This window comes from Clarias gariepinus, chromosome 3 (genome assembly GCF_024256425.1).
Source record: "Clarias gariepinus isolate MV-2021 ecotype Netherlands chromosome 3, CGAR_prim_01v2, whole genome shotgun sequence".
In the NCBI taxonomy this organism is placed as follows: Eukaryota; Metazoa; Chordata; class Actinopteri; order Siluriformes; family Clariidae; genus Clarias; species Clarias gariepinus.
Genome location: NC_071102.1, coordinates 43412852 through 43425338, shown reverse-complemented (window position 1 = coordinate 43425338; position 12487 = coordinate 43412852). Strand labels below are relative to the sequence as shown.

Here is a 12487-nt window from a genome sequence, read left to right as displayed (position 1 = left end):
GCACTGACTCCAGCCTCACTCCACTCCTTGTGAAGCTCTCCCAAATTCTTGAATCGGCTTTGCTTGAGGTTGCAGTCATCCCTGTTGCTTGTGCTTCTTCTCCTTACACACTGTTCCCTTCCTGGCAAATTTTTATGATTAGGCTTTGATACAGCGCTCCACAGACAGGGATGACCTCAGTGGTCGATAATCGTCTTCACAAATATCAAGTCAGCCTGTCATGAGTTGTAAATTGTAATTATGGAAATAATAATAAAAAGAAAAAAACGCCATCAAATGTTTTACTTAACATAAAATAAATATAAAATATGAGTTTCACTTAATAAACTAACTAAATAAAAGATTTTATGTACACTTACCTAAAAGATTAGTAGGAAGACCTGTTCAATTTCTCATTAATGCAATTATCTAATCAACCACTCACATAGCAGTTGCTTCAATGCATTTAGGGGTGTGGTCCTGGTCAAGACAATCTCCTGAACTCCAAACTGAATGTCAGAATGGGAAAGAAAGGTGATTTACGCAATGTAAAAAAAAATATTGCCTGGCCTGATGAGTCTCAATTTCCGTTGAGACATTCAAATGGTAGAGTCAGAATTTGGCGTAAACAGAATGAGAACATGGATCCATCATACCTTGTTACCACTGTGCAGGCTGGTGGTGTAATGGTGTGGGGGATGTTTTTTTTGGCACACTTTAGGCCCCTTAGTGCCAATTGGGCATCGTTTAAATGCCATGGGCTACCTGAGCATTGTTTCTGACCATGTCCATCCCTTTATGACCACCATGTACAGTACCCATCCTCTGATGGCTACTTCCAGCAGGATAATACACCATGTCACAAAGCTCGAATCATTTCAATTTGGTTTCTTGAACATGACAAGTTCACTGTACTAAAATGGCCCCCACAGTCACCAGATCTCAACCCAATAAAGCATCTTTGGGATGTGGTGGAACGGGAGCTTCCACCACAAGATGCTATCCTATCAATATGGGCCAACATTTCTAAAGAATGCTTTCAGCACCTTGTTGAATCAATGCCACGTAGAATTAAGGCAGTTCTGAAGGCGAAAGGGGGTCAAACACCGTATTAGTATGGTGTTCCTAATAATCCTTTAGGTTAGTGTATATTCTATAAATAGTTTAGGTAAAACCTAGCTTAGCAATGTTACTAGAAACAGGAAAGTTATCTTTTTTATTCCTGGCTGTAATGGTTGACCTCAGATAAATGCAGATAGAAACAGAAGCCTGTTGTTGACAGTTTGTAGGAAGTACTGAACACCACACATGAAAACCACCCTTAGAACAAAACCAACAAGTTCATACCTCTCCAAACTCTCAGATAAACAATGTTCCATGGATCCTTCTTTCACGACCAGCTTATGGCCAGGGGTGATGAATGTCAACATGTATTGCTGGTAAGGGAAGGGGGGAAATTAACGTTCTAAAGTATGTAGAGTGTAGCATGCTCTCGAATTCACCACTTTTACTAAATGTTTGGATAAACATTGTACTAGTGGTTTATTTTAGCCGTTGTTTCCATGCCTTAAAGATTAAATACAGTGGACTCCCTTTATTTCCTTCAAAACTAAAACGACTCACGGCTAGTTCAATCATGCAGTTTGGCAAACGTCTGTTTGTTTTGCAGCACCACCACCACCGATGGACACTTTTGAATATTTTAAGGAAGTCCTGAACAACCAGGACTTTAGGCAGGATGGGTCATGTGGTGCCCCATTGACAGACTTTAGACGGAGCTCTCCAGTCATGCCACATTATCTCAAAGTTCGTGGCTGAAAAACAGAAATGCAAAGCAGAGACAAATTTCCCTTGTGTCCCGGCGCCTCGGCTCGACGTAACAGTTCGCCATTCGTGCAAATGCATATTCAAATTCCACATTTATGCTCTGGAGCCTTTCTAGCATTCAAATATTTAGATGAACACAAAATTAACATTCAGGAGAAAACCAGAAAGTAAAAGGGCTTTGTTGCATTTCAAAAGACCAAAAAAAGAAGAAGAAAAAACCCCACAAAGCATTCAGATTATTTGAAATTAGACCCGGAAGGGTGTGGTTATTGTGGTTATACACAGAATATGCAGCTATATTTGGGTACATCTTTGTGTTTTTTTTTTTTTTTTAATTGGATGACATTTAACAGTATAAAGCCCTGAAGCAACTGTTTAATTATTTGATTTCGCTAGAATATTCCACTGTACAAAGAATTCACCAGTGTCTCAATTTATTCATATAGTACAGTATACACCTCTCTTTTTGTTTATACCCATACAGTCTCCATTCTTTGCAAGTGGGTTAGCATTGGCAGTCTATCAAATACATATTTTTCCCAGTGTAAATAATGAACAGTGATAGTCACTTAAATTTCAAAGCTTGATTTTTGTCAATAACAGAGTTTTTATAGGCTTTGGTGTTTTTCTTTCCCTCGGCTGAAAAGAATTGCTATAAATTTTTGTTTTTGTTGTTTGGAAAATTGTCAGTAAATTCCCAAATGTACATGACCTTAGTTTTTGTTGATTTGGGATAAGGGATTTTCTTAAACTTTTTTGAAAACTACTTTTACAGTACTATATCCAACACCCAGCAGTTTCAGTATAATACCAAGACTATTTCCCCTTCCTTGTTATCTTACTACTTAAAGTTATTCATAATTAACAGAACTAATTTGACTAGACAAATTAAAATATTTACATTTTTATTTTCTAAACATTAACAACTTTCAACTGCTCCTTTTAATGTTAAACCAAAATTAGCAATTTTTAACTGTCCTATTCCTGAATTTAACTGGAAAGTAGCTGGAAATTATTTCTATTAAAAAAATGATATTTACAAGATTTAGGTTCTCTATCTGAATTTTCTTTAAATAATGACACTGACAAAAACTGGCAAATAGGCAAGAAAAAGAAACAAGCTTACAAGGTGAAACAATCTCAATTAAAGTTAAAATAAGGGGAAAAAAGTCCAAATAAAAAAAAAGCTAAAGTTGAAAAATCTTCTAAACTTTTTATAAAACAATCGAGTAACTTTAGATGATTTCTAAATATTTTTAAAGCTGAGAATTGTTAAATTGACAAACAAAAATCTTTAAATAAAGGTTTGATACATGCTTAACAGAGTAACCAATAAGAAAATATTAGAGATTAGTTTACAAAATCATCAGGAATATTTCAACTGCTCTATTTAAGATTATTTCGTTTGCATTAGTTTATAATACAAACCAAAAGAAGGCCTTGGATCATAATAAATAGGGAAAACTAAAAGTTTCTCTTTGGGTTGGGGTTTGGTTTAACGGTTATAACGTTCCATTACTTTATTTTAAGAAGCACACATGCACACCCACGCATGACCTTTATCCATCATTGTGCACTACAGAAACTAAGCAGCACTGCTGAGTCAGCATCATGACAAAAATGGTGCACGAGTTAATTTCTTTGGATAATATATATATTTTACTGTTGAATATATATATATATATATATATTTTTTTTTTTACTGTTGAATATAAAATATAGAATGATGCAGCATAAAAACAATATTCATAAGGAACAAAAACTTAAATGAATTGACCAGACCGGTTTTCTTAAAATAGCATTTTTTTTATTTGTGAATTTACATTGATTAGCCATATAATCTAAAGCGAGTTCATTAGATTACAATTTATATATGTTGTAATTTTTTTCTTCACAGGTCACGAGGTTCGGCTCACACACTTGCATGCCAAAGCCAAAGACAAAAAAGAAACAGAGAAAATAAGCACGTTTTTTTTTTTGTTGTTTTTTTTAGAATAAAAAAAAAGGTGCAAACAGCCTCCAATCAGAGCAAGAAAACTTAAAATTTAACGCTCATAAAGTGGTTAATAAAATGTGTAAATCTCTGTAAACTAAATTTAAAAAAATGAAGGAAAATAAACCGCAAACAGAAATACAGCAATAAAACATGCATGAGCTTTTCTTTCTTCTTGTCCGTCCAATCTCGCCACTTTGCTCAGCCTCGAAGTTCACTTGGCAGTGCCTGAAAGCCACGCGCTATTTACACAAATAAGAGATGACCCCGCCTGCACATTCACTTCACATTGCTCGCTGGGATCGATTGCCTCCAGACGCCTCCTTTTCATTCCTTATTCAAACGCAAATGTGTTCATCAAAAGCTGCTTGGGGTAGCGTAATTCCAGTTTTTCACCTCTTTAATTACGCATATAAACATAATTTATTGAAATGTTGCTACAGTTTTGGAGATTATGTCTCAGAAATCTGCCCCAAACACTTACATTTTAGTGTATTTTTTTTTCTGGGCAAAAAATTGGGGTGTGGGATGGACGGGGTTTAATAAAAGTCATTTCAATTTTATAGTTCAGAGAAAGAAAACTGAGGAAGCTGCCTGAAAACTCATGACTTTTTTTATTTTTTAAGTTTTCTGGATTGTGTGCATGTGTGTTTTTTATTTATTTAATGAATTAGTCGTGCAAATTCATTTGCTTTCAGGAGTTTTTAAATGTGCCCTTTGTTTTGTCGCGTTGTCAAGCTGCTGCAGGATTGACATCATGGTGACACAAAGGTTTTCCCAAATAGCAAGCAGCTCAACAACTTCCGTCATGCTATTACATCAAACTAAAGAAATCTTTTCAGAAAATCCCAAAAAAGGAGTCACGCTGAGATTTCACCTTTCTCTGTTTAAAAGGACGCAATTATTAAACTTTGTTCAAAGAAAAAAAAAAGATACAAATATATAATCGCTTATATATATAGAAAAAAATATTTTTTTTCTTTGCTTAATCCCATTGTATTTTCCTTCCCGGACTTTCTTTTCCCGCCAACTTCCTGCAAATCTCTCGAAATCGTCTGTATGCACGAGTATCTGTTTATATATAATACATACACTACGTTAAAAGTGCGGCAGAAGAATAAACCGTTACTTTCTCACGCATCCAGTTTACTTTTATATATAATCACATACGTGTTTGTTTTAGTCATTCGAGTTATAAAATGGAGAAACATCCAGCGTACACGATCAGCTTTAGAGAGAAGAAGGAAAAAAATTAGAAGGCTCTCAGTAAAAGTGTAGAAATGAGTATAAAACGTTAAAAGAAAAAAAAAAACTACAAGGGTTAAAAGGGCTAAAAGGTGAATGATGCTACGATGAGATACACTTCACTAAAACGTGATTGTGTGTGTGTGTGTGTGAGTAAAACTGGATTAACAGCCATCAACACAACTCAATAACATTTGCGTGTCTTGGGAGGAGAAAATTCTAACATGACAGCACATACACACACACTAACAAACAATTAATAACAGTGATTTTTTTTAGGACATGGCATTGTGTTTACCAGATGTGTGTGTGTGTGCGCGCATTTTGAGAAAGAACCCATTTGGATGAGTAATTTTCAGCTTTTTCTCTTGAAAAATTGACACTCATTCATAAATGTATCACCCTCATGTCCCCCCCCCCCCCCCCCAAAAAAAAATGTGCCAAAGGTTGGTGTAAAAAAAAAAAAAAACTTTTTAAAGAAATTCAAACCTTTTAAAATAAATGTAAAAACGAAGGGTAAACTGACGGGTGGACAGACTGATTGCGGCTCCGCTCCCTTTTCCGCTCATCCCTCAGGCCTCCGCTTTCTCTTTCTTCTTATTCTTCTTAAGGAACGATGGCGTTCGGAATTTCTTCTTCTTCTTGCCGGGTGATTTGGAGGGCGAGCTCTCTGGCGAGAGGACCTCCTCGATCTTCTCGCTCGTGATCTCCACGCTCTCTACACGCTTTATCAGCTCTTCTTCTTCGTCGTCGTGCGAGCCTTTGCCGTTCAGCAGGACGTTTGTGTGGTTTTCTACGAGACGGGAAAATTATAGGAAAAACGATCAAGAAGCTACTTTGACTAAATTGCAAACAACAGACAATGAAGACAAAGTTATCTTAAAAAAAAAACAAGAAAAAAAAACAAAACATTTCCATTTAAAGTTGTTTTTTTTTTATTCTACTATAAAGCTTACAATTATGTGCTTACGAGGACAGCCAGAAAATCAAAGTAAAATGTTAATCTTGGGAATTTTAAAAATATTAGTTACAATCAAAACTTTAAAAGTTTGATTTATTTTTCCATATATAACCTAATTAGGAAATACTTTAAGTAATATTACAAGCTGGCCATTTGTTTATCTTTTTCTTAAAGAAAGACAAATAATTACTTGAAAAATATCTAGCTAGTAAATAGGTTTAATGAATAAATTTTAGTTTTAAAAACATTCATTAGTAATTTCATTTCACAAATAAGTTAGTGCTAACAATTAAAAATCGACTTGCAAGAATGTATTCCTAATAACCTAAGATTAAATAAAAGTAAATAAGCTAGTAAGGAACAATGACTTGCTAAAAAGTTAACTAGTTTAATTTTTATTTAGTTAAAATAAGCTAGTTACCCCCCCCCCAAAAAAAAAAACAAAAACAAAACAAAAAAAAATATATTAAACTATGAAGCTTTAACAACTTTAAAAATATTTCTGGAGAATACATTTCAGTCGCAATTTGATTAGGGTTTCACCATAAACATTAACTACATAAAGAATTAAATGTTAACAATTTTTAACTAAATTTCAAAGCATTCAATTCTTTGAATGTCTCTTCACGTGTGTATGGATGTGTGATTATAGTCCCTGCTAGCTTTAACACTAGCATGTTAAATGTCGAGGCACTTTTCACACAAGTAAGCAGTATTTCTAAAGAAATTTCTACTTCCACTTTACAGTAAATAATATTTGCTAGCTAGATTAATGTAACCTTATTTCAATTAAGCTAATTAATTTAGATAACTAGCAATATGTATGCTAGTGCTTTATTGCACTAAAGCAGATCAGTTAGAAGATTCAACAATGAAAATCTGCATAGTTCTTACAACTATATTTGTTTTATTAAACACATTTTGGATTTATTAGTCTACTTACAGACCAAATCTTTTTAACTGAAAGTTTTAACCATTTAACCAACTGACATTTTAATACATAAGCGTTTAAACTTGTACTAAAATTGTACAATTATTACACATGCAGCGTTAGCGTTTACATGGCACGGACACAGATGAGCACCGGCTCTACCTTCTTTAGCAGGTGTGTGTGGTGGGGACTGAGTTTGAGAGGCAGACGGTGAAAGCGTGGAAGCGTCATCAGACGTTAGCTGATCCTGCTCCTCCTCTGCAGCCATGAATGGAGGAGGGATTAGTATAAACACACACACACACACACACACAGGTTTACAAGTAAGACAGGTTAGACAGACATGCAGTTTCTGGGGAGTAAAAACTTCAAGCTCCTGGAGATCACGATACGCGTGTTCACTTTAGGAAAATGTTTACCTGGAACTGCTGGTTGCCAGAATGCTAGCATGTTACGCATGCACAGCTAGTTTGGCAAACTAAAGACAAATGCACGTTTTCTAACCTTTATAAAAGGTTTACACTATCTAAATAACCAACTAAAAAAGCAAAAAAAAAAAAAAGAAAAAAAAAGAAAAACTTGTATCATTTTTTTAAGTGGCAAAAATTTCGCAGGATTGACTTTTTTGAGGAACATGTGATTGATCCAGGAGCCTCGAGAAGGTGGATTAAAAGCATATTTTAAAGCATTCCTTTCGGTTTTGTTATTTCATTCACATCCTGGAAATTTTTTTTGTTGTTGTTTTAATCTCAGAGATTCATGCAGCACACAGCATTAGTTTTAAAGACAAAAAGTGCAGATAAAGAACCAAAAACTTACCAAATCCTAGTGGCATAAATAACGTATTTTGAAAATAATGTAACAGTTTAAAAATAATTATTTAAGTTTTATTAAAGTTTAGTTATTTTTTTAAAATATACATTGTATTCATGAAAAATAAACACTAATTACTAATAAACTCATTTGATTGTATTCTAAAAAAAAAAAAACGTCTATTCTAAAAACTTTAACTGTCTTTTGAGAAAAAGAATCTCGCTAGTTCCATTTTTTTTTTTTAAAGATAAAAAGTACATCTAGCTACTTTGTTTTAAAACTTTATATTTTCTTTTAAATAACTTAGCTAGACAGAATTCTTTTGGAAAGCTAATCTACAAAATTTGGACCAAAAAAAAATAAAAAAAGGTTTTATATACGTGTTTATCTATTTAAAACTTTATAACTGTATGTATTTTTCACATTCATTTGGTTTTAGGCAGAAATTAAGGAATTTCCTTGAAAACATTGATAAGCTCTGTGAAAATCAATTAACTCTAAAGGTATCGGGTTTTGAATGTAATTGAGCTCATTTTAGGTCAAAGTGTCCCCATGTGATTGATTTTTTCCTGCTTGTGTATGTGTGTGTGGGGTCAATAACCGGTCCCTGTGGTCCCGTCACGCGCGTTAGTGACAGTAGACTGGATTTGAGAACATGTGTATTGATTAAGGATCTACGACAGGGTTAGCTCATGTGATTAGCATTGAAAACTCAGTCACTTGGGTGCAACAGAGTGGAGTTTTATTCAGAAAGATGACACACAGAAGGGGGGGGGGGAGAGGGTGGTGTATGTGTGAGAACTGTGGTACGTTTTAGTGTGTTTTGCAAGTATTAAACGATTTCCAGCAAGAGGAGCAGTGATGAGATGATTCCATGGAAACAGGTTGTGTCGCAATTCACATCAAATGTCTAACAATGGTAAATAATGCAAAATAAGCTAAATAACTAGCCAGCTAGCGTAACGATTAGCTGAGACTTACTCATCATCATGTCTCAATCCCGACACTGAATACTAGCTTATAAAACACTTTAGCTAGCTAATCATTTTAAACGTCTGTGTCCCAAACTAAATGCTGAAATATTTCATCATCTGCTGATACAGGAAACAGTTTTTTTTTTTTTCTCCTTCAGCTTGGATGAAATTTTGCTAATTATGTGGAAGACTAAGTCTTTAAATAAAAATGTGTGTGTGTTACCATCAAGCCCCAGCTGTTGGTGGTCCACTTGTTGTTTATAGTCCAGGTCTCTCTCGCTGAGCTCACTGAAGGGGTTGGGCGGCAAAGACTCGGCCTCTTCCTCGTCTCCACCTGTGTATGGCTGTATTTGTGTGTGCAAAGAAAGAGACACCAAAGCACAAAGAGTCAGACAACACCTTAGTGTGGCACTTCATTCTACCCACACCCTTCTCAAGGTGACAACACCCATGTGAGCAGTCCAACATGCTCATGATAAAATAAATAAATAATAATGAAAAAAAAAAAAAAAAAACCTGTTGCACGAGTGACGACAAATTAAACACTACTACAATAACGATGATGACAGTGACACGGATTAAAGGATAACTCACTCAGGAATGCGTGCACATGTCTCAGTTTCAATACAACTTAAATTTAAGGAACAATAAAATAAAACGTACATACGCGGAGCAATGGGCAGAAACCAAATACAATTTCCTGACTGAACGACGACAACTGAAAAGAGCACGGATGTATGGATAAACTAAAAACTCGTTTAATTATAGTCAAAGAAAAAACAAGAAACCACTTTACCTTAGCAGACAGCTGCTCCTTCAAAGCAACACGCAAACATGAACTAGGTTAAGCAAGATTGTTTACCAACACTACAATGACATCTCATTGTTTGAATTTGGCGACACTCAGTGGTGATCAGGAGAACTACAGGCTCAAATTCCATCGCCAAGCAGTTCTTCATTGGGGTCATGTCAATTTATTTTCTCAATATACATTTTCTCTTATATTTCTTGAATGTAACTGTTTCCATTAATAACCTGACTGTGAGGGGCCTGAATTTAGCCTAATTAGTTCAGTCTAATCACACATGAGCTAATTTGTCCTGCTACAATCATCAGTGATAAAGTTAATCCAACATTAAAGTAACAATGTTAATCAATTAATCTTGCTATTGCTGAAAACAACTTAATACTGTATGTAAAGTTAACTCTCAATAGCTAATATTAAATAATAAAGGCTGTATGATTTTTGGAAAAAAAAAAAAAAAAAAAAAAATCAGTTTTAATATCCTGTGGAAAACACTGAAATAAACAGCCCTAAAATTTAACAATGTTATATGAGCAAAATTGAACTGAAACAGTTACCATGATGACCGTAAAACCAGTTGTATTATTCACTAATAAATAATAAACATATGCAGAATAACAATCGTCATAAGCTCATGCTTGGAAAGTTGTAGTTTTGGACATCAAGAGAACTCCATGCTTATAACCTGATGTCCTAATATTTGTTCCAAATATTACCATGTCCTCTTCACCTTATGACCTGGAATTATTTTTATTCCCCCTCCCCTAATTAGCTTATTAATTAGCTTTCTATGGCTACAACCATGGAAACCGTGGACAGAGTCTGAGATCAGGAACGCAATAAAAAGAGAGAGAAGGACCCACCGGTGGTCTCTCCACAACGATGCCAGCCAGGAGCTGAGACTGTGGGCCGGCTGACATCATGTCGAAGCGATTCTGCTCTCGGATCTTAAACAAGCCAGAGAGAAAAAGGGGTCTTAATCCAGAAGGTGCGTTGAATAAAAATAACAACAGAGAGTGAAGAAATTTTGACGCAAATCAAAAATTCAAAGACAAGCTAGATGAAGCTGTTAAATGTACTCGAAGACACTCACTTTATTTCTCTTCTGGACAACCTCGTCCGGGTTCGTGTTCAGAGGGACAAACTGATTCGGGTCCTCGATGCGGATTGGAGTGCCACTGGTGCTGCCGCCATCGTCGGACCGCATCCACTGAGACAGAGAGAGAGAAAAAGGAGAGCGAGAGAATTATCATACAGCAAAAACTGTATCCAGTAGGAGAACATTCACTGACTGCGCTTAGGTTGTTTTTTAATACCTTACGAGATTTTATATATTACACACACAGTGAAATCTTGGCTTACGAATGCTCTTGCTTACAAAGTTTCAACTTCGAAACTGAAATTTGTATCGGTATACAAACTATTTACAGCATACAAACAAATAAACCGAATGCCAGCCAAAGTTTTGCGTATGTCCGGGAGCACTCAAAGCTCGTCTGTGTCAGTGAAAAGCCACATAAAACAAGTTTTCGAAAAAAAAATTCAGTCTGTATAAAAAACCCACGATACTAACATTGACTTCGGCTTGCGTTCAAATGCACATTTTTAAAAATACTGATATGTTTGGGTGGCTGGAACAGATTATCTGCATCTGTGTCATTTCCTAAAGCTAAAATTCATATTGTGATTCGAATTTCCCCCCCAAGAACTCGCCTCCAGAATGAGTTAAATTTGTATGCCGAGGTTCCGCTGTGTATTTCAGTACAAAAGTTAGCATTTTCTTTTTAAAAATATATATTTAAAATACTTAGTAGTGTCTCATCCAAATTCACTGCAGTTCTATTTCTTAAAGTTAATTTGAGCATAAAAGGTGTGCAAACTTTTGCATGAAATCTCACCTACAAAAGGATGTGAGACCCGGAAGATAACGTTCAGCAGAAATTATTCAGATGAACATTTTAAACGGATCAAGTGCAGTATGACTGGGCTTTAAGACGTTGTAATAAATAAACCTGCCACTGGGTGGCAGCAGAATCAAAGTTGTCTTACGTAAACACGCGGACATGCTGTAATGACTACACTTTTAAGTCACGTTTCTGCTTGGCCACCCACATACACTGAAAGTGAAAATGCTAAACTGCTAGGCTCCCAAGCCTCCACCAACACGCGCACACACACACACGCACACACACACACACACCATGGTCTTGACGCGGCCGTTCTCCTCAGCGCCTCCTCCGTCCGCCACGTTGATCTTAGTGTAGCAGTTGGGCGAGTTGAGCCAGCGCGTTTTCTCCCTCTGCTGCCGCTGCTGAAGGAGGCGTAAATGAAGGCGGGACGGGTCGGCCGGCTCGTCCAATGAGAACGCCGTCACCGTGGCTGGGATCTCCACCTCGCTCTTGTGCCGCGGCTTGTCCCGCACCACCGGGTGACGGTAAGCGTAGCCTGTTCGGAAACCCTAGGATGGAGCGAAAGGATCTTACATCACAGCACTGGGACGAACATTTAATGAAAATTTAACTCTTGCTCTATCTCTCTCACACACACACACCAGGTTGTCGAGCATCCTCATGAGCGACTCGAACTCGAGCTCTCCCATTTTCCACTTTTGCTGAGAGCCCATGTTCACGCCGGTCTCAGCCACGCCCTGCGTTCTGCTCTTGTACTTCTCCAAGTCCAACACGATGAGGTTCTCCACTCCCCCCGCGCACGAGAATGCATTCACCTACACACACACACACACACACACACACACACACACACACACACACACACACACACACACACGGTTTAGTGCTAGTGGGTGTTGTATGGTCCGTTTACTCCAGAGCAGGGATATTTCCCAAGGAACAGAAATTCCCCTAAATCTCCCTATAATTTATTAACAAAGCACGCACACACACAAATGCATTCTTCTGCAATGAACACACACACAACCACACACAGAGCTGTTGTTTTC

The 12487-nt window shown here is 36.5% G+C and overlaps 1 protein-coding gene across 5 annotated transcripts in view; it reads right to left on the bottom strand.

Moving 5' to 3' along the window:
- Positions 1–3591: 3591 nt before the first annotated feature.
- Positions 3592–12487, bottom strand: part of add3a (adducin 3 (gamma) a) — an 82814-nt gene continuing 73918 nt past the window's right edge. For 4 of the 5 annotated variants that reach the window (XM_053491996.1, XM_053491997.1, XM_053491998.1 and 1 more), the window contains 7 exons: positions 12080–12253; positions 11729–11986; positions 10622–10738; positions 10392–10475; positions 8947–9067; positions 7099–7194; positions 3592–5837 (listed from right to left, as the gene is read on the bottom strand). In XM_053491996.1, coding sequence (XP_053347971.1) covers positions 5617–5837; positions 7099–7194; positions 8947–9067; positions 10392–10475; positions 10622–10738; positions 11729–11986; positions 12080–12253 — 1071 coding nt within the window. In that variant the 3' untranslated portion in view covers positions 3592–5616. The remainder of the gene's footprint in view (positions 5838–7098; positions 7195–8946; positions 9068–10391; positions 10476–10621; positions 10739–11728; positions 11987–12079; positions 12254–12487) is intronic. The other variant, XM_053491999.1, reaches the window with a different exon arrangement.